Below are 13,857 nucleotides of genomic sequence, written 5' to 3'. Positions count from 1 at the left end.
CATGGCAGTCAGCATAGTGCGATGATGACATGACAGAGGGCATGGTGAGATAATGACATGGCAGTCAGCATAGTGCGATGATGACATGACAGAGGGCATGGTGAGATGATGACATGGCAGTCAGCATAGTGCGATGATGACATGACAGAGGGCATGGTAAGATGATGACATTGCAGGGGGCACGGTGAGATGATGACATGGCAGTGGGCATGGTGAGATAAAGACATGGCAGAGGGCATGGTGAGATGATGACAAGGCAGAGGGCATGGTGAGATGATGACATGGCAGTGGGCAAGGTAAGATGATGACATGTTAGTGGGCATGTTGAGATGATGGCATGGCATAAGGCATGGTGAGATGGTGACAGGTCAGAGGGCATGTGAGATGGTGACAAGACTTTGGGCATGGTAAGATGATGAACAGGCTGTGGGCACAGTGAGATGACGACAAGGCTGTGGGCACATTGAGATGATGACAAGGCTTTGGGCCGAACTGATGATGAGGCTGTGGGCACACTGAACTTATGATGAGGCTGTGGGAACAGTGAGGCGATGATGAGGCTGTGGGCACACTGAGGCGATGATGAGGATGTGGGCACAGTGAGATGATGATGAGGATGTGGGCACAGTAAGCTGATGATGAGGCTGTGGGCACACTGAGGCGATGATGAGATTGTGGGCACACTGAGATGACGACAAGGCTGTGGGAACACAAAAATGATGATGAGGCTGTGGGCACACTGCACTTATAATGAGGCTGTGGGCACAGTGAGGTGATGATGAGGCTGTGGGCACAGTGAGGCGATGATGAGGCTGTGGGCACACTGAGGCGATGATGAGGCTGTGGGCACAGTGAGGCGATGATGATGATGATTGTGAAAAAGTTGTGTTTAATGCCGCTTTTAACATTATTCCAGTTGTATCATGGCATGTCAGCTTAATGTGGGAGGAAAGCCCGAAGTGATGCAGGTCTCAGACGTTTACCACTTCAGTGAAACCCACGAGCACGGGTATGTTGCTGATAAACTAGAAACATAATCGGGGCGAACCTGGATTCGAACCCACAATCATAGGTTTCTGGCGTGCCCAAGGGATGCAACTCTGCACAGCAAATCGCGGCGACATGCGCCCCCATGTCAGGTTCGAAGAAGAAGAAGAAGGAAATGCATAGTGTGAGTGTAGATGCAATAACACAAAAACTCTGAAACGCTCGCATCACAGGGAATTTATTGTCAGTGTCATATCTTTAGTTTCGTTTGCATCACGAACTGTTAACGTTGAAATGATGCTTCCAGTGACGAAGTGACGAGGTGACGAGGTTTAGAAAACTACAATACAAAGTAAAAGAAGTTTAGTTTGTGACATTTAGACCTTAATTTTCTATATAAACATGTTTTTGATATTTCTTAAAACGTATGCATTAATTTCACTTTTTCAACTCAAGAAGTACAATATCATATAAATGCATTAACATCGCGTCACAAAATGTCAGAAATACAAAAAGAAAACTTACGTTTGTGCTCCAACATACTTTCATACAGACTGTGACAATCGGCAGGCAACATGGAGGATCACACAGCACATGTACATCTAATGCATGGGGATTGTGTGCTCACACCCGATCACATGACAGGAAGAAGTGAAACTGAGGCTTCAATATACATTTCAGATCATAGAAAAAAACTGAAACCTGGGTTTGCACTCACAACCAGCAACCTTGCTGGAATTCAAGTCTACATCTATATCCACTGGACCACAGAGAAGCATGAGAAATCCTGAACAAATTAACATCATAAACCTAATCAATAGAAAAAAACTTTCATCTTGGCATATTCACACTCAGCCCTTTAAACACACTTAAGGTGTTTAACAGATAAAGGAAATGTAAGATGTAACTATGATATTCAACCGCAGTATATAACTATTCAGCATCAGCTGGGACAAGCAGGACAAGTTTGTGAATTGGCCTGCGAAGTTCCGAGTCTTTTGTCTTGAGTACCACACTTCTCACTTTGCCAGCACCGTCAGGTTCAGATCTACTGACACGAGCCATGGACCAGGCACTTCTATGGAAAATGTCATCTTTGAAAAGTACAACCTCACTATACTGAAAGTTGCGATGTTGAGTGTGCCATATCTGTCTGTGTTGCAGTGAACAGAGATATTCCTTCTTCCAGCGGGACCAGAAGACTTCAGCTAGGTGTTGTACCCGTCTCAATCGACGACATGCATAGTCATCAGAGGGTTGAAACACTCCAGGAGGTGGGATATAAGCACTTGCTTTTACCATAAGCAGATGATTTGGCGAGATGGGGTGGACGTCCTTGGGATCACTGGATACAGTTGTAAGAGGCCTTGAATTGAGAATGGCCTCAACTTCACAGAGTAAAGTTCTATACAGATCATCATCAAGGCGTTCACCAAATTCTTGTTGGAGTGGATTGAGAACGTTCCAAACCGACCTTATCAATCCCACGATTCCCACACACCTCCCATGTGACAAGCTGAGGGCGGATTAAACTTCCAGTTGATGTTTTGTTTGAGAAAGTAAGAATGAGTTTTAGACTGATCTATATCTTCAATTGCCTGACGGAGTTCTCTGTATCCACTTCCGAAGTTTGTACCATTGTCACAAAAGATGTCTTTGACAGGTACTCTACGAGCAATGAAACGGCGAAGTGACTTAATGAATGAGTCGGTGTGTAGGGAATTAGCAGTCTCGATTTGCACAGCTCTGCTAGCAAGACAAGTGAATACAACGCCATACCGTTTCACGTTCTTGCGTCCTTCCTTGACAGTATGAGGTCCAAAACAATCAAGTCCAGTAGACGTGAACGGTGATGATGGCTGAACACGGCTTGCAGGTAAATCAGACATCATCCGCACACTGGTTGGCTTCTTAAATCTTCTACAAACAACACATTTGTTCAAGATACTTCTCACAGCAGAGTTGGCATTTGGAATCCAATACTCTTCCCTCAAAGCAGTTATGACATGATTTCTGCCAACATGCCCTAAACTCTCGTGGATCTGGCGAACAATGAGTAAAGCTACATGACTTTTACGAGGCAGTAGAACTGGATACTTCATCCCATCAGATATTTCAGCCTTGCTTAACCGTCCACCCACACATAGCAAACCACTGATGATGACTGGATTCAAACATCAAATTAAACTATTTCTTGGCAACTTGAATGAAATGCCTTGTTCTCTGTGTCCTGAAAGCATGGCAACTTCAGGTTCGTACACTGCTTTCTGAACAAAAGTGAGTACACTGCAAATACTCATTGTAAACAGTTATATATCACAAAACTTATTATATGACTTGGTAGTATGAATGAATTCCGGGCCTTGTTTGTTCTCAACATCGGCCATCATAGTCTGCGGCCAGAAGGAAGTAGTTCAAACTCCGAATGTAAAACATTGGAGATATCGCTTAATATGTTATTTGCTTTATCAACTATTTGCTGTTCATAAATACTGCCGATGTCCTGTTGAGAGATGCCAATGATTGTGAACAGTTTGTTTTTTATGTGAACAGACAGGTTTCCGCACAAGCTTGTGAAGATATTTTATCAAACATTGACATGATGGAAAATGTCTCAAACGATGATGGAAGTACACTCTGTTGACACTTTTTATTTACATAGTCTGTATTTGCATCCATTGAGTTTTGAATCAATGTTGGTGCCCAGATATTTATACTTGTCTACAACTTCTATTACCTCATGTATATTATCAATAACATTTGGATTAAAACATGAGTTATCTTTCCTGAAATATATTACCACTTCCTTTGTTTTCTTGTTGTTCCAAAACAAATAATTTTCCTGACATTAAAATATGAAATTAAAATTTTCATTTCTCCAGTTCTGAATCTTTGATAAGACCTGCAAGTGCAGCAGCATCTGCAAAATTTACAGTAAAACGATAAACAAAGCAGCTAATACAGACATTGTGAACAAAATGAATAAAAAGGGGGTGAGATGACACATCCTTGAGGGGCCCCTGCAGATTTACAATAAAAGATGTGACAATATTTGAGTTAACACCCATGTTTTTTTAAGCTTTTGCATAAGTAAGTAAGGGTGTATGCAAAGATTCAAGAATATGCTGAACTTTGAAATAACAATCTCTTGATAATGCGTCCAAGGCATTGTGTAACAGTTTGGTTTTGCTTTTGTGGAACAGGTACAATGTTACTTTTTTTGTTAGAACTTTTCCATAATAGAGGAACGTGATGGGAATCTGATAAAGCTTGAAAGAGTTGTTGAAACGTGCCGCACAACTGCTCACTGCAATTCTTTTACTACTACACCATATAAATTATCCGGGCTGCTTGCCATGCATATGTTTAGTGCACTGAAAGATTTAAGAACATCATCATTTGATACAGCAAAGGTATTATCCTGCTGGAGGGACAGAAATTCATTTTTAACATTTGAGGAAAAATCATCAGTATCAAAACGAGCAGATGCGAACACAAAGTCTAATATTACCCATGGAATTGAACTATAAATTTGCATTGGGGTCTAATTGCGTAATCAGAGAAAATGTGCTTGCTTTCTCAAGTACTGAAATACTTGCTGACAAGTGGGTTTCGAAAACTTGTATCGGCCTACCTTGTGGAACGAATGTCTGTTTCAAGTCATGATTAGGGACTGGTAATTTATTAAATTTATTATATGGGAGGGTGGGCCGGTGGGATTGGTCTTAGGGCTGTATTATAATTAGCTGCCATCCCAATCCTCCACTCCATCCCCATTTTATGTAACATTCTTACACACATACACACACATCCAACACATGGCCCGATGCACCCACCTCCTCTCTAACAAACACCCACCTCCTCTCTCTCACAAACAGACACACACCCAATACATGGCCAAATGCATCCACCTCCTCTTTCTCACAAACAGACACACACACCCAATACATGGCCAAATGCATCCACCTCCTCTCTCTCACAAACAGACACACACACCCAATACATGGAACAATGCACCCACCTCTTCTCTCTCACAAACATACACACACACACCCAATACATGGCTCCATCCACCCACCTCTTCTCTCTCATAAACAGACACAGACACACACCGAATACATGGAACAATGCACCCAACTCCTTTCTCTCACAAACACACACACACACCCAATACATGGACCAATGCACCCACCTCCTCTCTCACAAACAGACACACACAACCAAAACATGGCCAAATGCACCCACCTCCTCTCTCTCAAAAACAGACACACACACACACCCAATACATGGCCCAATGCACCCACCTTCTCTCTCTCACAAACAGACATACACACCCAATACATGGACCAATGCACCCACCTCCTCTCTCTCTCACAAACAGACACACACACCAAATACATGGCCCAATGCACCCACCTCCTCTCTCGCACAAACAGACACACACACCCAATACATGGACCAATGCACCCACCTCCTCTCTCTCACAAACATACACACACACACACACACACAATACATGGAACAATGCACCCACCTCCTCTCTCTCACAAACAGACACACACACACCCGATACATGGACCAATGCACCCACCTCCTCTCTCTCAAAAACAGACACACACACACACACCCAATACATGGAACAATGCACCCACCTCTTCCCTCTCACAAACAGACACACACACCCAATACATAGACCAATGCACCCACCTCTTCCCTCTCACAAACAGACACACACACACCCAATACATAGACCAATGCACCCACCTCTTCCCTCTCACAAACAGACACACACACACCCAATACATGGCCCAATGCACCCACCTCCTCTCTTCCACAAACAGACACACACACCCAATACATGGCCCAATGCACCCACCTCCTCTCTCTCAAAAACAGACACACACACCCAATACATAGACCAATGCACCCACCTCTTCCCTCTCACAAACAGACACACACACACCCAATACATGGCCCAATGCACCCACCTCTTCTCTCTCACAAACATACACACACACACCCAATACATGGCTCCATCCACCCACCTCTTCTCTCTCATAAACAGACACAGACACACACCGAATACATGGAACAATGCACCCTACTCCTTTCTCTCACAAACACACACACACACCCAATACATGGACCAATGCACCCACCTCCTCTCTCTCACAAACATACACACACACACCCAATACATGGACCAATGCACCTACCTCCTCTCTCTCACAAACAGACACACACACCCAATACATGTGTCATAGCAACTGATTTACAACATCCATTGTTTCAAGGCATATAGATGTCATGGCTCCAGAGTAATGAGCCTTTGCAATCAAATGTTCTTCAGACAATGGATGTCGTAAATCAGTCGCTATAGTTGTCATAGCGACTGATTTACGACATCCATTGTCTGAAGAACATTTGATTGCAAAGGCTCATTACCCTAGAGCCATGACATCTATATGCCTTGAAACACTTAATTGCTGTTACTTATTAGATGCTAATCCTATTTGTTAATCCCCATTTTTGTGTACATCGACCGTCTGCCATCCTGAACATGATGTGCAAGTATGTCACTGATGATTTACTGTTTACATTTATATCTATTACTTACTAAATGTCAGGTGACCTTGGCTATATAAGCCTTGGTCCAGAGAGATTGAGAAAGGAGAGAAGGAGAAAAAAGAAAGGTCTTACCCTTAGCCTAGCTAGGGTTAGGCTGGGTGCTCCGGGGCACCAAGACAACAACCACAACCACTATGTGCTGACCTGGCACAAAGTGTCTTTTGTATGTATATATCTACATGTATAAAGTAAAACTGTATATATACCGTGGGCCATCGTCTCCAAGTTGTCACTTCCTACAGGAACCATACGTCGGCCCCTTGCATATACGAGTATGCAAATCGTTCATTAATCAACGTCAGACCGACACGCGTTGTTAATTTGGTGGAGAATCCGGGTAATGAGCCTTTGCAATCAAATGTTCTTCAGACAATGGATGTCGTAAATCAGTCGCTATGACAACGCGTGTCGGTCGATGTACACAAAAATGGGGATTAACAAATAGGATTAGCATCTAATAAATAACAGCAATTAAGTGTTTCAAGGCATATAGATGTCATGGCTCCAGGGTAATGAGCCTTTGCAATCAAATGTTCTTCAGACAATGGATGTCGTAAATTCAGCTCCCATTATCCTAGTTAAGAAACATGATGGCTCATATAGATTTGTTTGTGACTACAGAAAGTTGAATTCTGTCACTTTACCAATGTCATGGCCTCTTCCTGTTTTTGATGATGTTGTTGATCACATCACCAATGCCCAAGCTAAGATCTTCTCAACTTTAGACCTTGCTAATGGCTTCTTCCAAGTGCCATTACATGAAGATTCAAAGCATAAAACTGCTTTTGTCACCCATCAAGGCCTTTATCAGTTCAAATGTTTACCCCAAGGTTTGACAAATTCTCCACTTTGTTTTCAACAGCTCATGAGCAAAGTGCTAAGAAAATTGCTTTTTAAGGTTGCGCTGATTTACATTGATGATTTGATAATTTACAGCAAAAACTTTGAAGAGCATCTCCAACATTTGGAGCAAGTATTTTACTATCTCAAACAGGCAAAATTGACACTAAAGCCATCCAAATGCAATTTTGCAACGGACAAAGTTTCTTTTCTTGGTCATGTTTTATCATGTGGAGGTGTTCAAGTTGATGAAAAAAAGATTGAAGCAATTAGAACCTTTCCAGTGCCCAAATCACAAAAGCAGATTCGCTCCTTCTTAGGCCTCACACACCTCTACAGGAAGTATGTGAAAAATTATGCTCACATAGCGCTTCCACTGAATGCTTTGCTAAAGAAGCATTCAGAGGCAGAAGTAGGAAAGAAACCAAAGTTCCAATGGTCACTTGAGTGTGATCAGGCATTCAACACACTCAGACATTCTATGAGTAATACACCTGTTCTGGCTTATCCAAATTTTGACAAAGAATTTCTTCTCGCAACTGATGCCAGTGATATGAGCATAGGTTTTGTTTTGAGTCAAAAAGATGAGAAAGATAATGAACATCCAATAGCTTTTGGTGGTAGAGCTTTTCATGGCAGCGAAAAGAACTGGAGCATTACAGAAAGGAAGGCTTAGCTCTAGTGGAAGCCATTAGATCCTTTCGTCCATACCTTGCAAATTCCAAATTCACAGTCTACACTGATCATATAGCATTGAAATGGCTGAAATCCATCAAGGATGCCACAGGTAGGTTAGGGCGATGGTCTTTGGAACTTTCTACCTACACTTTTGACATTGTTCACCGCAGCAGCAAAGCCAGTGGGAATGCCAATGCTATCTCACGTAGGGAATATGAGGAAAATATTAACTTTAATGATCAGACAGAAGAAGATGCTGAGAAAACAATCTTCTCAGTAACTTCAACTCAGCAAAGCAGATCAACTAGCAGTACCACAATCTTGCCAAACACACATTCATCCACACAGGTCACACAGACAACTCAGACTGAGGATATTTGTACACCTATTGTCAATCACTTAGAATCAGACACACAGACAACACATTGGTCAGTCACCTTTGAATATGAAGAGGATTATCAGTCAGTACCAGTTAATGTTGTTGCAGCATTACATGCTACAAATGCTGATGTTACTCAAGACACATTGGTTGAAGTAAGTATAAAAGAACATCCAAATTTACGTCACCTACAAAGGATTTGTCCGGATTTCATCCAAATCTTTGACTACAAAGAGGATGATGTCCTTCCACAAAATGAAAAGGATCGTCAAAAGATTCTTATCGAAGCCAATACTTTTGAAATTGATGAAGGCATCCTATACAGATTCGTTCCACAAAGACAGAAAGGCCATGCAGACAAGTTCATTAAACAGCTGGCAGTCCCAAGAACCCTCAGGAATCAAGACCTGCAATCCTACCATGACTCAGAGTTTGGCGGTTGCCACCACGGGAAAGAAAGGATGCACAACACCATGAGACCTAAGTACTACTGGCCCAAAATGTACAGCGATATTTCTACTTATGTCCAGACATGTGAGGTATGTAAACAGACCAAGAGGCACTACCATGGCAAGAAGGCACCACTTCGTCCACTACCTGTAGAAGAGGTCTTCACCCGATGGCACGTTGACATTCTCGGTCCCCTGCCAACAACACCAGACAAGTACAAGTACATTTTGGTCATCACAGATGCATCATCCAGATGGTGTGAAGCCTTTCCACTTTGGACCCAAGAAGCCAAAGAAGTAGCAGATGTTCTCGTCAGAGAAATATTTTGTCGGTATGGCGCTCCAAGGACCTTAATTTCAGACAGAGGTCAGAACTTCATGTCCAAACTTATCAAAGCAATTTGTGAACTTTTGGCAATTAAATTTACCCATACCAGCCCATACCATCCTCAAACAAACAGCTGTGTAGAAAGGCTCAATTCTTATATCAATCAATCACTAAGAGCCTATTGTAACAAGTCTCAAAATGATTGGCCCCGTTTTATTCCTAGCATCATGATGGCCTATCGGATGGGCCCCTATTCATCAACACAAAAATCCCCCTACGTTATGCTTTTTGGCCGAGAAATGAGAGCTCCACAAGATGTAGCATTAATTCCAATGAAAATTTAGGCCACAATAACAAAAGTTATCTTTCAAATTTGTTTGAGGAGCTTGAAATCACAAGAACAATTGCAGCTGAAAACACTGCTCGGGCTAAGGAGCTGTATTCAGAACAATATAATCGAAAGGCTAAAGAACCAGAATTCGTCCCAGGTCAAAGAGTTTGGCTTTACTGTCAAAACGTTGAAAAAGGCCTTTCCAACAAATTAACCAAAAAATGGTATGGTAGCTATTATATCATCCATACAGGTCCAAATTATACCTACAAACAACGCCGAAGTTCTGACGACAAAATACACAAACCACTGGTCCATGCCACCGTCTGAAGCCATATTTTGATCCTGCTGATCGTCCACAGTATCCTCCAGAACCATACCTCAATGATACCAGTAACATAGATTCAGGAGTCATGAATGACAATGAGAAAACAGTCAATGATACTCAGCTCGACAGCAAAAATTCCACATCAACAAGTTCCACTTACCAGGCTACTGATCAATCACCTCCACAACAGAAAGGTAAGAAGGTCAATTCCAAAACAAAGGCAGGTACTTCCAGCAACAAGAGTCCAAAGCAAAAGGCCCCAACAAAGAAGAATAACCCGGCTCCAAGTACAACAGAAAAACCTGCCAGTCCCAGTACAACAATGATGAAGGTAAATCATGCTCCAAACAAGGTAACTGAAAACGTAAACAAAGGGAAAAGTGCCGAAATCCAGAAAACAACTTGACAACAGCCAGGTACAACCTCCAAGTCAGAGTCCAACATCAGGTAATCAAACCAAGGATATCCCTCCTATTTTCAATCCAGAGGACATCCACTCAATTGTAAGTTACAAGAGAGCAAACGGCAAAATCTACTACAGAGTAAAATGGAAGGATCCAGAAAGGGGAAACACATGGGAGTATTGCAGCAGCATTCCAGACTCCATACGGAGAGAATTTCACCTCAAAAGAAGTATGTCAGGAAAACGACAAAAACGTCCACTGAAGAATCATAAGTTTTTCGACCAAAAGGAATCAGCACAAGACAATAAATCAGTCAATGTTCTGTCAGGGAATACCATGTCAGGAAATGTCGAGCAAGACAACACCAAACCATGCATAGAATTAGATGTCAAACCATATCCGTTTTTCCAAAACACCTACGAAAAGTAGATCATAAAATAGAAAGAGTTATGGGCATTGAAATTATTCAAGGAGACTGCTATGTCAAGGTCTCATATAAAGATTATCCTAATCACTTCACATGCTATTTTGAAAGTGTTCCTCCCCATCTCATACAGCGCTACCTTGATGATAGCTGGAAGGATCTCTGTAAGTGGTCTTCCATATGATCCAGAGGAAGCACCAATTTATAAATCCAAAAGGGTTATTTTTCCACATATAGACTTTGGAAACATCAACACCTTTTTCTACCGTGCTTCATATCCGTATTACGTAGAAGGTAGTCCCAGTCGACCATACGTTGATCTACTCCCCATATATGCCGATAGCTGCCAATTGAACATATTCTTGACCAAGGTACAAAATCTCCTGAATAAACGGTGCAAAACACAAATCAGCTATTAACTGTATCTTGTTATGTTTATTTTGTGTCAAGTCTTTTCACTATGGGTCACCAGTTTTGCCAGTTGAGAACAAATAGCATCAGTCTGATCATCTGAGTTATTTGTATCACAACAAATTTCAAGGCATATAGATGTCATGGCTCCAGGGTAATGCGCCTTTGCAATCAAATGTTCTTCAGACAATGGATGTCAGCAATTAAGTGTTTCAAGGCATATAGATGTCATGGCTCCAGGGTAATGAGCCTTTGCAATCAAATGTTCTTCAGACAATGGATGTCGTAAATCAGTCGCTATGACACATGGAACAATGCACCCACCTCTTCTCTCTCACAAACAGACACACACACCCAATACATGGAACAATGCACCCACCTCCTCTCTCTCACAAACAGACACACACACCAAATACATGGACCAATGCACCCACCTCCTCTCTCTCTCACACACACACCCAATACATGGCCCAATGCACCCACCTCCTCTCTCTCACAAACAGACACACACACCCAATACATGGCCCAATGCACCCACCTCCTCTCTCTCACAAACAGACACACACACACCCAATACATGGACCAATGCACCCACCTCCTCTCTCTCAAAAACAGACACACACACCCAATACATGGAACAATGCACCCACCTCTTCCCTCTCACAAACAGACACACACACCCAATACATGGCCCAATGCACCCTCCTCCTCTCTCTCACAAACATACACACACACACCCAATACATGGACCAATGCACCTACCTCCTCTCTCTCACAAACAGACACACACACCCAATACATGGCCCAATGCACCCACCTCCTCTCTCTCACAAACATACACACACACACCCAATACATGGACCAATGCACCTACCTCCTCTCTCTCACACACACACACACACACACACACACACACCCAATACATGGCCCAATGCACCCACCTCCTCTCTCTCAAAAACAGACACACACACCCAATACATGGCCCAATGCACCCACCTCCTCTCTCTCACAAACAGACACACACACACCCAATACATGGCTCCATCCACCCACCTCCTCTCTCACACACACACACACACACACACACACACACACACACACACACACACACCCAATACATGGCCCAATGCACCCACCTCCTCTCTCACACACACACACCCAATACATGGCTCCATCCACCCACCTCCTCTCTCTCTCACACACACACACACACACACACACACCCAATACATGGAACAATGCACCCACCTCCTCTCACACACACACACACACACCCAATACATGGCCCCATGATGCACCAACCTCCTCTCTCTCACACACCCAATACATGGCCCCACGTACCAATCCCCTCACACACACACACACACACACACACACATACCCACCATACCTCAGAGTGTACACCTCTTGAAGCAATATCAGTGATGTACTCACACAATACCTGGGAGTGTATAGCTCCTGAAGTAATATCAGTGATGTACACACACAATATCTGGGAGTGTATAGGTCCTGAAGTAATATCAGTGATGTACACACACAATACCTAGGAGTGTACAACACCTCAAGTAATATCAGTGATGTACACACACAATACCTGGGAGTGTATAGCTCCTGAAGTAATATCAGTGATGTACACACACAATACCTTGGAGTGTACAACACCTAAGTAATATCAGTGATGTACACACACAATACCTGGGAGTGTATAGCTCCTGAAGTAATATCAGTGATGTACTCACACAATACCTGGGAGTGTATAGCTCCTTAAGTAACATCAGTGATGTACACACACAATATCTGGGAGTGTAGCTCCTGAAGTAATATCAGTGATGTAAACACACAATACCTAGGAGTGTACAACACCTCAAGTAATATCAGTGATGTACACACACAATACCTGGGAGTGTATAGGGCCTGAAGTAATATCAGTGATGTACACACACAATACCTAGGAGTGTACAACACCTCAAGTAATATCAGTGATGTACACACACAATACCTCGGAGTGTATAGCTCCTGAAGTAATATCAGTGATGTACACACACAATATCTGGGAGTGTATAGCTCCTGAAGTAATATCAGTGATGTACACACACAATACCTTGGAGTGTACAACACCTAAGTAATATCAGTGATCTACACACACAATACCTGGGAGTGTATAGGGCCTGAAGTAATATCAGTGATGTACACACACAATACCTAGGAGTGTACAACACCTCAAGTAATATCAGTGATGTACTCACACAATACCTGGGAGTGTATAGCTCCTGAAGTAATATCAGTGATGTACACACACAATATCTGGGAGTGTATAGCTCCTGAAGTAATATCAGTGATGTACACACACAATACCTGGGAGTGTATAGCTCCTGAAGTAATATCAGTGATGTACACACACAATATCTGGGAGTGTATAGCTCCTGAAGTAATATCAGTGATGTACACACACAATACCTGGGAGTGTTTAGCTCCTGAAGTAATATCAGTGATGGACTCACACAATGCCTGGGAGTGTATAGCTCCTGAAGTAATATCAGTGATGTACACACACAATACCTGGGAGTGTATAGCTCCTGAAGTAATATCAGTGATGTACTCACACAATACCTGGGAGTGTATAGCTCCTGAAGTAATATCAGTGATGTACTCACACAATACCTGGGAGTG

The 13,857-nt window shown here is 42.6% G+C and overlaps 1 protein-coding gene across 1 annotated transcript; it reads right to left on the bottom strand.

Annotated features, from left to right (window-relative positions):
* Positions 1–312: 312 nt before the first annotated feature.
* Positions 313–2,876, bottom strand: LOC139446465 (uncharacterized). The gene is made up of 3 exons (XM_071227777.1): positions 2,767–2,876; positions 1,922–2,503; positions 313–700 (listed from the first exon to the last, which is right to left on the bottom strand). The coding sequence occupies exons 1-3, from the start codon at positions 2,874–2,876 to the stop codon at positions 313–315; spliced, it is 1,080 nt and encodes a 359-aa protein (XP_071083878.1).
* Positions 2,877–13,857: the final 10,981 nt, after the last annotated feature.

This window comes from Haliotis cracherodii, unplaced genomic scaffold, assembly GCF_022045235.1.
Source record: "Haliotis cracherodii isolate W230 unplaced genomic scaffold, xgHalCrac1.p SCAF_6, whole genome shotgun sequence".
NCBI lineage: Eukaryota > Metazoa > Mollusca > Gastropoda > Lepetellida > Haliotidae > Haliotis > Haliotis cracherodii.
Note: the sequence above shows the minus strand (reverse complement) of the source record. Positions and strands in the feature narration are given on the sequence as shown.